The sequence below is a fragment of the Trachurus japonicus genome, chromosome 8 (genome assembly GCF_045865225.1).
Source record: "Trachurus japonicus isolate A0001 chromosome 8, Traja_1.0".
NCBI classification, from domain to species: Eukaryota; Metazoa; Chordata; class Actinopteri; order Carangiformes; family Carangidae; genus Trachurus; species Trachurus japonicus.
The window spans coordinates 1,987,809-2,005,562 of record NC_140914.1 but is presented as its reverse complement, the minus strand read 5'-3'; the positions used below and the strand labels follow the sequence as shown (position 1 = coordinate 2,005,562).

At 40.8% G+C, this 17,754-nt stretch overlaps 1 protein-coding gene and 1 long non-coding RNA gene across 2 annotated transcripts in view; one reads left to right on the top strand and one right to left on the bottom strand.

Annotated features, from left to right (window-relative positions):
• LOC146982294 (protein NLRC3-like) overlaps nt 1-16,241 on the bottom strand; it is a 46,817-nt gene extending 30,576 nt beyond the window's left edge. Inside the window, exon 1 of the mRNA XM_085785495.1 lies at nt 16,155-16,241. Within this exon, the coding sequence (XP_085641621.1) occupies nt 16,155-16,241 (87 nt within the window). The remainder of the gene's footprint in view (nt 1-16,154) is intronic.
• The window catches only part of LOC146982292 (uncharacterized), an 81,851-nt gene that overhangs the window by 52,226 nt on the left and 11,871 nt on the right, over nt 1-17,754 (top strand). The gene's annotated exons all lie outside the window — the stretch shown is intronic.

Genomic DNA, 17,754 nt, shown 5'->3' with positions numbered 1-17,754 from the left:
TCATGGAGGGTCTTCTTCTTGGACGTTGTCTCCAGCTGTCTCACCTCATGTTGGGTATTAACCTCTTCACTCTGTCCCTCTGTGATGTAGAGCTCAGTGTAGATCCTGTTGAGGAGGGTTCCACTTCCTGTTCCCTCAGTTCCTTCAGTCACTCGTTCACATCTGCTCCTCAGACTGATCTTATGTTGATCTAAAACCTCCTGCAGACCACGATCTGCTGCGAGACAAGAGACAGAGCCAGACTGAAGACAGAGAGTCTGACAATCTGATCAGATTATTTTCATCAGCTACAGAAAAACTACAGACAACAAAGAGAAGGTTTGAATCATCATCTTAAATGTCAGTGCTGTGTGATGGAACAATGACTCTGGAGAAAACAACAGGTCCTGGTTTCACTAATGACCACATCAGCAGACAGATGTTCAGTCTCACTTTGTCCACAGCTGCTCTGATTGGCTGTCTGCAGCTCACCTCTGGTTCTGGGTCTTTGTCCATGATCCTTCAGGACGTCAGAGACACCACTCCTCTTCCTCCTGTCAAGACATTTCTGGATCAACAACATGTCACAGTCTCAGCTCCACATCTCTGATCTGTCTGATGGATCTGGTTCCTGGTTTCTCTCTGACTCAGGCTTCAACCTTCACTGACTCCATTTACTGCATTTAGTCCCTTCCCTGAAGAATCTTGTTTCCTGACTCATTAGACATCATCTCTGTGAACAAATCCAGATGCTGCTGCTCAGACAGTGTCTACAGTGAAGCTCTGACATGTGAAACTCATCATTCAGGCTGTAAAATGATCCTGCAAACTGCTGTAAACTCTGTTAGAAACCAGCTCATCAACGTTCACCAAACCACCTGGAATCAGCCACGTCTTTAAAGCTCATGTTGATCAGCTGCAGGAAGAACATGGAGGAGGAACAAGTCCAGATGTTCTTTCATCAGATCAGTTCAGAAGAAACATGAAGAGACCTGAGCAGTTAGTATGAAGACACTGATCAACCACAAGAACCAGTTCCTGTTGACTCACAGTCACTATGAGCTGCAGGACCTCAACACACTCAACACTGGTAAAGAGGCTGGAGCAGGTCTCTTACCGGGAGTCTGAAGGTCCAAGACCAGGTTCAGGTTCAGGACTGAAGTCTGGAGGTTCTTCTTTGGACCAGTCACTCTTCACAGACCAGCAGGAGGGTCCAGGTCCAGGTCCAAGACTGAAGTCTGGAGGTTGAAATTTGGATCCGTCACTCTTCACAGACCAGCAGGAGGGTCCAGGTCCAGGTCCAAGACTGAAGTTTAGAGGTTGAAATTTGGATCCGTCACTCTTCACAGACCAGCAGGAGGGTCCAGGTCCAGGTCCAAGACTGAAGTTTAGAGGTTGAAATTTGGATCCGTCACTCTTCACAGACCAGCAGGAGGGTCCAGGCCGAGGTCCAGGTCCAGGTCCAGGTCCAAGACTGAAGTTTAGAGGTTGAAATTTGGATCCGTCACTCTTCACAGACCAGCAGGAGGGTCCAGGTCCAGATTCAGGACTGAATTCTGGAACAATTCCTTTGGACCGGTCACTCCTCAGAGACTGACAGATGGATCCTGGAGACTCTGGTCCGTCCTCCTCTTCCTCCACATTAACACTCATCTTCAGGACTTCAGTCAGTCTGAGAGGGAAACCAGAAACACTGACTGAACTGAACACACACACACACATTAACAGAATACACGGTATAATGAACTCCTTCTGGTCGTAATATTCAGTTCGTCACAACTGGCTGAGACAACAGGGAATAGCTGTCCTCCTGCTGTCCCCCCTTTAGTCTCAGTGTCTCTGTGTGGACACAAGTTCACTCTGACTCTTCTTCCCTCCACACTTCACAGGGACTGAGACTCACAGACTTTAACGGTGAATAATAATAATAAAGTTGTTTAATACTCACCTAATGCAGCTTCTCTCTTACTTCTTCATGCCATCTAAAAATGGCGTCTGAACTAAATACTTTTGGCCCAATTCCAACCCGGCCCCTCATGGACTCACTCACTTGGAGCAGAACCAATTCTAATATTAGAAATTCTCTGCTTAGAGGTGCGTTCACGGGAAGTATGTGAGTTTGTGAGGGCTGTTCCACTGTCAGATCAGTGAGTCAGTGAATGAGCCCTTACTGCCCCCTTACCTTAAGGGGGCTTTCCAACCTACCTCGTTTGGTCCGGACTTTCGGACTTTCCAGATAGTTCGGATCAAATTGACAGGTGTGAAAGCTCCCCCGGACCACGGTCCGGACTAAAGACAGAGTCTTTGGTCCAGCCTCAGGAGGTGGTCTCGGTCCGGACTATCCTGGACCAAGGTCCGCTGCTGCGTAGTGTGAAAGCATTTTTTTGGAAGGTTCGAACTATGAGACCAAATACAGGAAATAACGTCAGATGCGCTCGTGCCGAAAAAATTTAATAAACAGGAAAAAACAAGGAAAGAGGAGCCGCGGCAACACTTGGGGAGTGGAGGAGATCATATTATATCCAGATTTAGTCAGAGGGATGGGTGTGTCAGTATAGGCTACACTTGTACGTTTACACAGAATTAAACAGTAGAGTGTTTAATATAAATCCCCAAACGATAGGCCTACATGCAAGCCTATTTTTTTTTATATCATGACCCTAATATATATTTTTTCCGCCGAAAAAAGTATGAAAAAGACGGATCAGCGGGTGACACCAAACAACGTCTGCCCCAGCAAGTCAGAGCTTTTATTTCTCTCACACTCACACACACAAGTGACCTGGAGAGATGCAGCCGCATCTGACAGGAGGACCGCGCGTGTGCGCATAGCGTGTGTGTGTGTTCCCCTTCACTACACAAAACAGCTGATCGCTGCTGCTCTCATCAATGAGAGCATTTCGCCACGGCACAATCCTCTTTTTTTCTCTCTTTTCATCAGCTCTAAACTCACTCCTCTGCACCGCGATTACAAACCACAGCGTGTTTTCCAGCAGTAGGCTATATATATATATATTTTTTTTTTTTACATTATTTTTATTTTATTTTTTTCAGAGCACTTTCTATGCGCTAACGTCAGACGCGCGCTCATCCGCCATGACGTCGGTAGATCCTTTAGTCCGCTGTCATAATAGCAGTGTGAACGCGAACTTTACTGGACTATATGGAAACAATGTAACAAAAAAAAAAAAATTAAGTCCGGACCTTGGTCCGGACTATTAGCTGTGAAAGCGCCCTTAGTCAGCACCGATGCTGACTTTGGGTAAAGTCAAATACAGGGGATGTCGTCAGAATGCGAGTGTTAAAAAAATAAAAAATAAAAAAAGTAAATTAACACATGTAGTCAGAGAGAGCTCCGCCGGTCTCCTATTGTTAATGGACAGGAGCAAAACAAACAAGTTTACTGTCAGTATTAATGTGTGCAATTTGTGATGATTGATGATAATTTGATCAGATCTGATCCAGGAACATTTAGTTTGGAGTCCGTCCCCCTCACACACCTTGTGCGTATTCTACGTAAGTAGTAGAGTAAACAACATTTTGTTGTCAAGGTAACATGTCGTGAGAGTGGGTAAGTGCTGTTCCATTCATGTTTACAGCATCTGGGCCCTCACACACTCTCACACTCTGTCACTTAGAGCTGACGTCACTTTGATGAGTTTGATGAGGGAAACCAAGAAATCCCATAATGAGCCTCCGTAGCGTAGCTCTGAGCAGCTCACGGCACTGCTCCGCTGTTCTAAAAATAGCTTGCACCGACAATTAAAGCAGAAGTAAGTGGTCCGGTCGTTTTCGCCAATGCTGCGTTCCAGGCAGGCTTTTGAAATCGTAAATTACAGCTTCAAGTCACAACTTACGACTTTGTAGCGTTTCAGGCAACCCACTCGTGTTTTTCCGACCTGTTTTACCGGTGAAAGTCACTATAACGGCCACTCGTAACTTCCGACCGGTGAACTCGTACCAGATCGAACTGGTACCACTTCACGGTCGGAAAAATACGAGTTTCCTTGAACGCACCATAACAGTCCTCGTCCCTACGTCGCCACATTCACGGCGTTCCTTGGCTGCAGACACAGCCCTGCATGCCGTTCTCTCTCCTCATTGGATAAAAACTGTAGGATACGATAAATGTTTTCTCCTGGGCTCAGAGCAGAGCAGAGTGACTGACAGACCCGTGTTTCAGACCAAACACTCTATAGAAGTGATTGCTGTCGGAAGATATAACTATTTAAGACTTATATTAACCCAAATATATCACTTACTTCTGCTTTAAAGATAATGAACCTACTACTATGACTATAGGGATTATGGCAACAGGCCAATTTGACAAAATGTTGAACTATCCCTTTAAGTCAGTGAGGGTTCAGGGTTCGAGTCTTTATAGCCAAACCCTGATTAACCCCTTGATGGCCAAAATACCAATAAAAATAATGTAAGCCCCGATTTAGTTACTACAAATAGTCATCACAGCTTCTTTATTATTGTGAAGACAAACAACACGAGACACATGTGGTGTTAACAAGAATAAAAGACAAACAAAACAAAAACATACAAGAAAATACAGAATAGCAGGTGCAACGAATGTGGAACGTAAAGACAAGATCACGATGAATCACGCAAAAGAGATAAAGAAAAATACATCAAAAACAATGATAAATAATGATAACATAAGAATAATAGTAAATACATAATAATAAAGGGGTAATATTGATAAACATAGCGAGTAATAGAAGTAATAGAGTGATGAGAGGTTTCATGTGTGAGAGAGGAGAAAACAAGTTTGTTTTTTTTTGTTTTTTTTAAAGGAGATAATAGCCTGGTAATATTAACAATAATAATAGTTACTATAATAACAGTAAACAAATGACAAAAAAGAGAGAGAAAGAAGTAAACGAGAGAGAGAGAGAGGAATAAACAAACCAACAACAACAAAGCTTCTTAGCGCTCCTGTTCCTTGGTTATCTCCATAAACAATAGGTGGTGTGTAGCTGAGTCAGTATTTAGATTTAATGTGTTTTTAAGTTGATATTATCTATGTGAACTTCAGCTAAAACTAAAATCCACTCCACATATTATTCAGACCAGTGGTAAATATGTTAAACAGCTAAACTGTTGTTGCTGCAGCAGTTTGGTTCAGAGAACGATGGTTCCTGGTTCCAGCTGTTGTTGCAGGTGGGGCGTTAATTAGCGGTGCACCCCCCAAAACGCGCCAAAACGTCGCTGCTGCTGGAAGAGCCGAGACACACGGTGAAACTCTCTCCGTTATTTGTAGATAATATGCTCTTAAAGTCCTTACTTACCATGAATATCACACACACACTGAGTGATGAGGTGGCGGCCATGTTTAAAGTGTGTGTGACTGTGTGTTGTTTTTCTTTGTTCACGGTGAGACGAGGATTTAACGATCTCATCTCATTAGCATACATGTGTTTGTGTTGTGGCTTTGTTCTGTGTGTTTAAAGTTCATCTGCTGTGGATCCAACTGAAACTGCCACTATAGACACAGTCGGCAAGCAAGGAAACGTCACTTCCGGTTAGGGCCGTGGGGGAAAACAAACCGTGTCCCCCATACACACTCATGCAAAAACGCGGCATTTTAAACCTTTGTCAAAGGCTTTTTCGCCGTCCTGTCTTAGTTTTAATCACATGTATATGCTGACAGAGAGCTATATTTTTAGAAACTCATCACGATCTGGGTCGATTGTTGTCCGTACATTTAAAAATATTAGGTATTTCACAGTCAGTCATATTTGTCTTCCCCCACGGCTCTGACGCTCTCTTAGTCGCCGCCGGCCGGCTCTAGACACTCGTAGACACTGCCTGAGTTATTGTGTATTATTTTGCACCGCAAATAAATTCAAAAACCACAACCTGAACTTTTATATCGGAACTTCGCTCATCTTCTCCAAACGTGTAACGCTCTGACCGGAAGTGAAAGTTGCCGACCCTGCTGACTCGGTGTAGGCTATGGCTGTGAAAACTTTATATTTTAAGATGTACGGACAGCAATCGACCCAGATCGTGATGAGTTTTCTAATATATAGCTCTTTGTCAGCATATACATGTAATTAAAACTAAGACAGGACGGCGAACAAGCGTTTGACAAAGGTTTAAAATGCCGCCTTTTTGCATGAGTGTGTATGAAGCAAGGAAACGTCACTTCCGGTTAGGGCCGTGGGGGAAAACAAACCGTTTTCCCCCACGGCCCTAACCGGAAGTGACGTTTCCTTGCTTGCCGACTGTGTCTATACGATCTCATGTCTACAGAAATATCTGATTGATTAGTGAACATTCAGTTTGAAACTGGAAACTACAGCTGCATCTCAATAAATCTGAATATCATGGAAAAGTCCATTTACAGTAGTTCAAGTCAAATAACCACAACCAAGTATTGAGTGCATATAGATGGACAAACTTTTCACAAGGCCAATATTTCTGTATTAAAAAAGCTTCTTTTTTTTTTTTTTAAATAAATCTTTTGTAATATTCAATTTTTTTTAGAAACTGAATTTTATGTCTTCATAAAACGTAAGCCATAATGGATTTATATAAAGTGTTAGCTTCACTTTTTGAATTGAATTACTGACATAAATAAACTTTTCCATGATAATTTATTGAGTTGCACCTGTATAAATCTTATTGATTAGTGAATATTCAGTTTGAAATTGGAAACTACAGCTGCATCTCAATAAATCAGAATATCATGGAAAAGTCCGTTTACAGTAGTTCAAGTCAAATAAACAAAACCAAGTATTGAGTGCATATAGATCAGGGGTGCTCATTACGTCGATCGCGATCGACCGCATGTGGGTCGATCCCGTGATGAAGAACAAAAAAAAAAAAAAAAAAAAAAAACTCAAAATAAAAACAACGACGAAGAACAAAACATTAAAAGTAAACTCAAAAGAAAAAAGACAAAGAAAAAAACTGCATCATCACTATGGCAACAACAATAACACACTGTGGGTCGGGGGTCAGACGGGTCGCGGGTCACTGCATGTGCGCAGCAAACCGCGGTAGAAATTCTCTGACCGCGGCTACTGCTAAAACTCCGGTGAGCTAATTAATTAGCCTTCCAATGTTTTGTGCTCCGACACAGCATAAACATGAGTGGGGCGGCTGGACCAAGCAAGAAGTCAAAAACCTACCATTTCCACACGGAATGGGAGGAGGACTTTTTTTTCACAATGTCATTTTCGAAGTGTGTTTGCCTAATCTGCCGAGCTCACATCGCTGTTCAGAAGAGGGGAAACGTTGAGCGGCACTTTCGGACTGTTCATAAAACATACGAGACGGATTTTCCTCCGAAAAGCGAGCTGAGAAAGAGAAAGGTGAAAGAACTGAAAACACTGTTGTCTGGACAGCAGGCATTTTTCACACAACCAACCTCAAAAGCGAGGGCCGCCGCAGAAGCATCATTCCGGGTGAGTCACACCATTATTAGGCAAGGCAAGGCAAGGCAATTTTATTTGTATAGCCCGTTTTTACAAACAGTTTGTCTCAAAGGGCTTTACATGGCATCGTAACAACATCCTCTGTCCTTAGACCCTCACATCGACTGAGGAAAAACTCCATGGAAACCCTTTTAACAGGGAAAAATCGGAGAAACCTCAGGGTGAGCAACAGAGGAGGGATCCCTCACCCAGGACGGACAGACGTGCAATAGATGTTGTTACAGACAATTACGCACAAGAAGTCCTTCCAAGACGGAGAAATAATGAAAGAGGCATTCGTTGCCGCAGCTGACTCATTGTTTCGGGACTTTAAAAATAAGTCAGAAATATTATCTTCAATCAAAGCTCTCCAGCTATCAAGAGCCACAGTGACAAGGCGCTGTGAAGCCATGGCTGGAGATTTGACGCAGCAGCTCAGGAAAGACATAATGGACTGCGAGTGTTTCTCACTGCAATTGGACGAGTCCACAGACGTAAGCGATACAGCCCAGCTGTGCATCTTTATTCGGATGGTTTTTGCGGACATGACAACAAAAGAGGAGCTGTTAACATTACTGCCCATGAAAGAGCACACACGGGGACAGGACATTTTTCAGTCTTTCAAAAACTTTATTGAAAAAACACAGCTCCCAGTGTGCAAGTTGGTGTCAATCACAACCGACGGTGCGCCCGCCATGGTCGGCCGGGCCAATGGATTTGTTGCCAAGTGCCGGGAGGAAGACGCTTTCCCCGACTTCCTTAATTACCACTGCATAATACACCAACAAGCATTATGTGCAAAAATGCTTAATATGAAAGAGATCATGGATGTGACAACAAAGATCGCCTGTTCTATTCGAGCTAGATCTCTTCAAAGACGGCTGTTCCGTGCACATCTGGAGAACACTGACTGTGACCACTCTGAGTTGTTGCTACACACTGATGTGAGGTGGTTGAGTCGGGGGAAGTTCCTGCAGAGGTTTCGTGAGCTGCTTCCGGAGATAAAGGAGTTTCTTCTTGTCGCTAAACATGTGGAATATAACCAACTAAATGACAATCAGTGGCTGCTTGATTTGGCATTTTTAACCGATCTGACCAACATGTTCAATGAGCTTAATGTAGAGCTGCAAGGAAAAGACAAAACAGTGGTCAATATGATAAGTTCAGTCAATGCTTTCAAACGAAAATTGCAGCATCTGTCCTCAAAGCTGCAGCACCATAATTTCACAAGCTTCCCAAACCTATCGTCAGAGCTGGAGACGCAACAAACGGCACATGTGCAGTGTGACAGTGCTCGCTACGCACAGGAGCTTGACAGCTGTCTGTCAGAGTTTAACAGACGCTTCCAGGACTTTGCTTTGCTGGAGCCTGTTGCTACATTCATGTGCTATCCATTTCAAGAAAATGTTGAAGTGGAATCTCTTGCATCCAAGATTGCAACACTGTTTCATCTGAACTCCTCTGAGGTGGAGGATGAGATTTTGACACTACAAACTGACATTCAGCTGAAGTCCAGGGCTCATGGAGAGTTCTGGAACTTACTCACAGAGGAAAAGTACCCGAACACAAGAAAATGTGCTATGTCACTGACTGCATTTTTCGGCTCCACTTATTTATGTGAGTCAGCATTTTCGCACATGAAGATTATTAAATCTAAATACCGCTCCACCATGACTGATGGTCATTTGGAAGCCTGCCTGAGGCTGGCTACCAGCAGTTACTGTCCGGACTATACTTCCCTGGCTGATTCAATTCAGTGCAGGTCATCAGAGTAAAGGTAATGATCACAAATGTATCGATTATTGTGCCATATGTTCATGCAGTTATAACAGGTACACCAACATATTGTTTATGAAGTGTTATGTATATGTTCATAATAAACGTGAATCATTAATAATGTTGGTAGATCATTTTGACTTGGTCACTTTAAAAGTAGCTCTCAGGCTGAAAAAGTGTGAGCACCCCTGATATAGATGGACTAACTTTTCACAAGGACAATATTTCTGTATTAAAAATGCTTCTTCTTTTAATTGGTCTTTTGTAATATTAATTTTTTTTTTTAGAAACTGAATTTTAGGTCTTCATTAAGCCATAATAATGGATCTCTATAATGTGTTTGCTTTACTTTTTGAATTGAATTACTTACATAAATAAACTTTTCCATGATATTCTAATTTATTGAGATACACCTGTTAAAAATGAATGTGATTAATGAGATAAAACATAGTAGATGCAGCTAATGTGCTCCTACTGTTGTGTGCAGAATAAAATCCTGAGATGGTCTCCAACAACGTCCTGTTTCCTGTGAGGTGAGTGGTGCCAGTGGGTTGCAGTCTGCTACAGGTGAGTGTTGGTGTCTGTCAGCAGCTTCAGGTAGTTGCACCAGCTACATCACTCCTGTGTGCTGGCCTGGGCCTTGGATTTGTCACATCTGTAGACATTTTATTCTTCTTATGACTCATTTACACCAACACATTCATTATCTCCAAATAAAGTTCCAATTCAATGAACATACAGACACTATAAATCATATTACAGTGATATTTGTGCATAATCATCAACCTTATTTAACCAAGTTAACAAAGACCACATTCTTATCAGTGGCAACAGCCTGGTAATAAACTCTTCAGCTCATTAATTAACACTCCAGAACTTATGCATTAACTTTTCATAACTTAGGTTCAGTTGTTAACAACAATTTCACAACAAAACAAGTCATGGACCCACAGCTCACACACATCACACAAACTCCCACAGACAACACTGGAGACACAGCGTCACATTTTATCAACAAAAACAAACCTTTATTCATAGAGCACTTTTCATACAAAAGGAAGCAGCTCAAAGTGCTTTATTCAATAAAATAAACAGCAGTCAACATCCTCTGTCATTCAACATTCACAGTTACTCACACACACAAATGTTCTCCATGTAAACGTAGGCACATGCCCCACCACAATCCCTGCTCTAATTCTGCCCCCTAGTGTCCAAACAAGAGAACTCCTCCTACTGGAATCAGCTCCAGGTCATCAAACCATATCATACAGACAGAAATATTCTTTCCTCCATAAATATGATAAAATGCAGTTACATTAATACATTATGAGTTAAATGTAATTAATTTATCTGCTCACAACATAGAACAGAGCAATTAAACAGTTATGCATTCAGTGGAACTCATCATTTTAACTCATGTCTAAAAAACTCACTTGACAGAAATAGTTTCATATTTTACATAAAAGCACTTTAGATAAACACACTCATTTAAAAATGATCCCACACCCCTGGGCTTAGAGGTTCTGTGAGTGTTAAAGTTTGATTTCACAAAAACATCGGCATCACCAACCATCAACTGTCTGCACAAACATTTATAATAACAGCATGAGCACAGAAAAACAGCAACAGATCAAAGTAGGAGTTTGTTATGCGTTGTATGTAGCATAGTTAAGGTAAAAAACAAAACAAATCTTGCATAGTTCCTCTTTAACCGTCTTCTCTGTCAGCGATAATGAAGGTTGTGAACAGCACCAACCCGCCCCAGCACCACGGCAACCGTCTCACCAACAGCTGCAGACACACAACATTTCCTGTGTCTCTCCCAACACATTCATTATCTCCAAATAAAGTTCAATCCAGTTAACATACAGACACTATCAACAAAAACAAACCTTTATTCATAAAGCACTTTTCATACAAAAGGAAGCAGCTCAAAGTGCTTTATGCAATAAAATAAACAGCAGTCACAGCCGCTCTCATTCAACATTCACACACACAAATGTACAACATGTAGGCACTCACACTTCTCTAAAGTTTAACTAAGAAGTTTCAGTAATTCCTTTGTGGTTTGAGACGACACTCACCTGAAAAACACAGGAAAGAAACAGTGACACAGAGAGACGAGGCTGCTTGACCTGAGTCTTCCATGGCGATGAGGAAAACCCATCCAGACATGCCCCACCACAATCCCTGCTCTAATTCTGCCCCCTAGTGTCCAAACAAGAGAACTCCATCACCTCTAGGTCAACAAACCATATCATACAGACATAAATATTCTTTCCTCCAAAAACATATGATGAAATGCAGTTATATTAATACATTATGAGTTAAATGTAAATAATTTATCTCCACAAATGTCCCACTCTGTCTTTATGAACCAGTTCTAGAGCTGCTTTGGCTCTAACATCCTGAACACACACTTCACACTGTGGGACAGGTTTGTCTCTGGTCATTTGTAGCCCACAGCAATTAAACAGTTATGCATTCACTTCATTTCATTTCATTTCATTTTGATTTATTTCATTCATGGTTCTCACATAGTTGCACATATACATTGTGTACACATTTTCACCATGAATGAAAAGGAGCAGGATGAAGAAAAAACTTATAATTCCTGCCCCTCTCTGTTGTTACAAATTTCATTGGCTTACTTCAACACCATTATTATTCTCTGTTTCAAACTATTAGAGATAATGAAACATAGTAATGACAAAAAAACAAACAAACAAAATAACGGTAAACACCACTCATCTATCTATCTTTTTCTTTTTTTCCCTTCTTTTTCTCTTTCTCCTTCTTCTTTTTTGTAAATACTTATCTTTTCATTTTTAAACATTTTCTTAAACTGAGACATACTTGTACAGCTTTTCAATTCCTTGCTTTGTGAATACCATACTTTTACACCTGCAACAGAAATAAACATTTGTTTTAAGCTTAGCCTTGCAAATGTATGTTTAAAATCAAGCTTCAGTCTATTGTCCCCTTCCTCCAGTTTAAACAAGCTTTGTAAATGTTCTGGTAATGATCTGTTCTTTGCTTTAAACATAATTTTTAGGGTCTGTAATTCTATTATATCGGCCATTTTCAACAAACCTGCAAAAATAAAAAGTCTATTTGAGGGGTCTCTATTACCTGCCTTGTGGAAAACTCTTACTGCTCTTTTTTGTAGCAGAATCAGGGGAGCGATGTTACTTACATAAGTGTTGCCCCACACCTCCACGCAATAATTAAAATATGGCAAAATAAATGTACAATACAAAATTCTTAGTGTGTTAGTGTCCAAGACAAACTTAACCTTATTCAAAATATAGATACTCTTTGCCACCTTGGCTTTTACATACAGTATGCTATGTGTTTTTTCCATGACAACTTGTCCTCCAGGATAACACCCAAAAACCTAAATACAGACACTCTTTCAATAATCTCTCCTGCAAATGAAAGTTCAATTTCATCCTTTTTTCGATTTGTAAAAACCATAAATTTAGTTTTTTTCAAATTTAACAAAAGCTTGTTTTCATCAAACCATCTCTTAAGTTTAACCATTTCATGATGTTTTCTGCAATAATCCCCAAATCATCCCCAGAACAAAAAAAATTAGTATCATCAGCAAACAAAACAAACTGTAGAATCTTTGAAACATCACAAATATCATTAATACATAAAATAAAAAGTTTAGGTCCCAAAACGGTAGAGCTCAACATTTAAATTCATGTTTAAAGATGCACTTGAAATAAATAGTTTCATATTTTACATAAAAGCACTTAAAACAAACACACACATTTAAAAATGATAAAGTGGGTCAGATAGCAGAGTCAAGTGGAGGTGCACGGTAGCCAGTGAAATGCTTCATCCACTTCCTGAGTGAAGACCAGCTGGTCAGGTGAGGACAGGTGAGTTTTAATATGTAGTCAGCTGACTCATGTTTCCGTTAACCATGATGATAATTGTTGCCGTTGTAAACTGCGTCGGTCCATGCTAGTGCTAATACAATCCACTCTCTGTGATGCTAATTACTTCAAGTTAAATCCTATTGGGTTAGCCTAACAGTGTTAATGGCTTTGAAGTGGTGAGTGAGAATATCTTAGTAAATACTGCTGAGCAGCAGACATTTTCTGACTACATGCTGTGTAAAAGAAACTGTTATTCAATGTGTTCTGAAATACTTTGTGTAAAGTACTGCAGCTGGCTGTGGGTTAACACGGGTTCATATCAAATATTTACTGTTAATGCTGGTATTTCTGTAGCTAATAAAAGTTAAATGATGTTCTGAAGATTCATAGTCTTTGTAATTCATTAGAGTTGAACCGTATATTTAAAGGTGCACCGGTGAGTTAATTTTTGAGATCTCCCTTATGTATTTGACCTGCAATTGAAATGTAGTAAAAATGTTGAATTGCTCACAACTTGGCATCAAGTAATTGTATCTTGACCTTGTCTCAGGTCCCAGAGTGAATACTTTTCAAAATGCCACCCTGCTGAGATCGTGGAGCCGACCTAGAGTGATCCAGAGATTTGTGAAGATTTCAACAGTTTCCAGAGAGAGAAGATGTTCCAGTACTGGATGACGAGCCAAGCCCAGAGAGATACTGAACCACTGGCTTTCAGCAAGGAGACAGCAAACTAGGTAACACTTATGTATTCCTCCTCTTTGTCAAGAATGGTTACACTTTACATTCATCATTTACTGTGTGTTGATGATGTAATACATTGTGTCTTAGGATTTTAAAGGTCGTGGAAAGTTCCCACCACCTTTGTTAACCTGGTCTGGTCCTGTGAAAGAGGATCCACCACAGACACAGGTAGGTGTACAACAAAAACAAGTCTTTATTATAGTGAGTAATTCATGAAGAAATACTTGTGACATCTGAAACTGCAACCAGCCCCACAGAGGGCCAGGCAGCTGCTGCACAACCCTGCAACACACAGCACCACAAATGAAGGAGAGATTTACACAGACACACTGCACACAATACTAAATGCACAGCAACCTTTACACTGCACACAGAGGGAACTCAGTGACAAAACACACATCACTACAGACCAGTCCACTCTGGAGGCAGCTCAAAACCACTTCTACCACAGAAACACCTGCCTCAATCATTTTTTATATCAGTCCATATCGATATTTATCACAGTATAACTCAAAACACTATTTTTGTCAAGCTTAAATGTTCCCTCATACTCAGAAGTGAGATTTGAAGATATCAGAAGGTTATTTCTGATTTAAATATTTATTTTCCGTCAAAAATTGAACATGACAGATGTAATGATGAACATATAAAATGTATTGTATATAGAGAGTATAGAGAGTGTATATATATATATAGAGAGAGAGATTCTTTTGTGCAGATGCATTTTAATTTGATGTCCCTGTGTTTCAAACCATGGTCAATCACTGTTAATAATTATTGTTAGGAATCATTAACATGTGCACATGTGACAGCCTCTGCACATAGGATATAGGCCTATGAAAATAATTATTATATGTAAGATGGATGTTGCAACTTTATTTATTTTTTGATCAAACACGTAGCCCTTTGTGAAGTTTTTAAATTGTGTTGAAAATTGAAAAAAAAGTCATGTAGAATTGAAATACTTTACATGTAAAAATTGGAACATTTGAAAACACAAGTGTTTCCTTGGTTTTGCGGTCAGTCGTCCGAGTTCTCCTTCATATTTTCTTTCGAGGCAACACTCATTCTCTCTCTCTCTCTGTCTTTTTTCTCCGGCGATGTCCCACTGCTGACGTGCACGGCTGCAGCAGCCCAAACATTACCACGTGTTGTCGTGTTGTCTCTTCCTGTGCCGTGTCAACCTAACCTGGCTGGCTCAGCGTTCAAGCCACTCACTTCTCCGTCGGTCCCTCGCTACCTAAAGGAGGTGTAGAGCCCCCCTCCTAACAGATGATGTGACACAGCTCCCCTATTTAACCGTCTTCTCTGCCGCTGACACTAAAAGTCGTGAACAGCACCGAGCCGCCACGGCACCACGGCCACCGTCTCACCAACAGCTGCAGACAGACAACATTTCCTGTCTGTCTCCGACGCCGTCCAGCCTCCTCCTCCCCATCCACTGATACAGGTGAGTGTGATTACTTCTCATACCAGAGATGTTCAAGTCTTTTTTTGCAAGTCCGAGTCAAGTCTCAAGTCTTTGAGGGGTGAGACTTCATCAAGTCTCAAATCTTTGGTCACGAGTCCAAGTCAAGTCTCAAGTCTCTAAAAAATAAAAGTCTCCTGTCTCTTCTGGTTGTAATGACCCTTCTATCATCTGCTGCTATCCAGTCTACTAAGGATACTGCACAGCTATATCTAAGCGATTCAAAGCATTTACTGTAGGTTATTATCACTCCTTTATCTATACAGTAGCCTATTGATTAGTTGTTTATTATATGATCACTTTAAACAGGATATTGCAATGCAATATGAAGAAAACGCAACCTCGAGTCCCCATCTCTGTCTCTTACAGATGAACATCATCAGTCATTCATTCTCCCAGAAAACTCTCTGGGAAGCTCACAGGGAGACAAAACACTCCCTCACTACACTGATATAGTCGGTTACTGAGTCGTGAATGTTGAGTTTTGTACCATCTTGTACCATCCGGAGGCAGCAGCAGCTTAAACGGAAAAGACGTGCTGCGGGTATGATGGGATGTAGCCTGCAAAGTCTGTCTTAGTGTTGCGTTGTGGCGCTGTTTACTGTCGTTGGAGCAAACCTCTGCATCTACTCTGTGCTCTGCAACTCCAGTGCACTGTCATAAGCCAAGTCCACTCAGTGTGTCTCTGCCTGGGAAGAGTCCTAGACATTCTTGAACTTTGAAACGTTGACTGTCAGCCTCTGTCGCTCATCTCAAACACATACTTGTTGCCGCTCGCACATCCTCGTCTTCCCGCCGCTGTTTCCGTTCTTGGTGTGCGTTGCTTTTGCACCGGCTACACCACTGCTTGCATTGACAGGCTCTGACTTTGTCTCCTTTCCAGTCTTTACGTCTGAAGACCACGATGTCGGCGCTCTCAGCTCTTCCAATGACGGGTTTAATTTTCGGTTGCATTTGAACTTTAATTGTGTTGTCGTTGTTGCTCTGCGCATTTTTTCAGTGTCCTTGAACCTCCATCATGTTTAGAAAAACTGAATAATGTGGAAATGAGCTGCAATTCTTCATCACACCACAAGATGGAGCTGATTAATCAGAATGGATGACTTGCCTGTTTTCACCTGTGTGTGTGTGTGTGTGTGTGTCTGTTTTTTTACAGATGTGTGTGCGGCCTCAGTTCGGGGGGGTGAGGTCAAGGCTCAGATCCCCTGCTCCTCTCAGAGCCTCAACACGCTGCAGCTCAACACCAACAGCACCGAGCACCGGGTGAGTCCCTGAACGCAGCACGGCCTCTGGTCCTGATCACAAACACCATCATTATTAATATTACTAATAATATTATTGTTATTATTAATATTATCAGGGCTGCAACTAACGGTTAGTTTTATTATTGATTAATCTGTCTATTATTTAAACGATTAATTCATTAGTTGTTTGGTCAATAAAATGTTAAAGAATGTTGAAAAATATACATACAAACAAGAAAATGTCTTGTTTTGTCCACAAACCGAAGAGAAACTCAGTTTATTGTCATAAAGGAACAAAGAAACCAGAAATATTCACATTGAAGAAGCTGGAATCAGAGAATTTTGACTTTTTTTCTCAAGATAGTTGACGAGTATTTTAATAATCGATTATTGTTCGATTAATTGATTAATTGTTGCAGCTCTAAATATTATTATTGATCAGTCTGTTTCATGCTGTTTTGGACTCTGAGCTTAACGTGTGTGTGTGTGTGTGCAGGTGCTGACGGTCGGAGGCAGCAGCGACCACATCGACGTCTTCACTAACCTGTCGTACAGAGCGTTTTCACTCAGCTTCTGAACACACACACACACACACTTTGTCATTTATGATAATAAAATATTTTTGTCATTTTGTAACTTGTTGTTCCAAAGTTATTTAAATAGATTTTTCTGTTAGAAGTTTCTTGTACCTGCACACACACCTGTATTGTTCTGAGGTCTCAGAATCTGGATATTTTTTCTCCAGACCAGTCCAGACCTCAGCTGCAGTGACATCTTTTTATTTTACCCACAAATTGAATCATTGATCCATGGTTCATTGATCCATCACCACAGATTGAACTGGTTTGTAAATTCCAGCTGTAAAACTATGGAATTACTTTTGTATCAAATCGATCCAAACAAAACCTCTTCAACGTCAAACAGAAACAAGAGCTTGAGAAAGAATAAAACTTTATTTAACAGAGAAAAAAACTCACTGAAGCAAAAAACTGTCGTCTCAAAAGCAAAATGTGTGACTTGAAAACAAATTACAAATCTATTGGTTGCTTTAATTTTTTTTTAGATAAATGTGTTTTTGTTGCTTCATGTTCAGTAAACAGGGTTTTGCTCTTGCTGTTGTCACCTCTCTCTCCTCTGCTCCCTGAGAGGCCAGAGTCACATTAGAGTCAGAAAAAACTACATATAAAATATACATCATTGATCATTATACAAAATAAACAGTG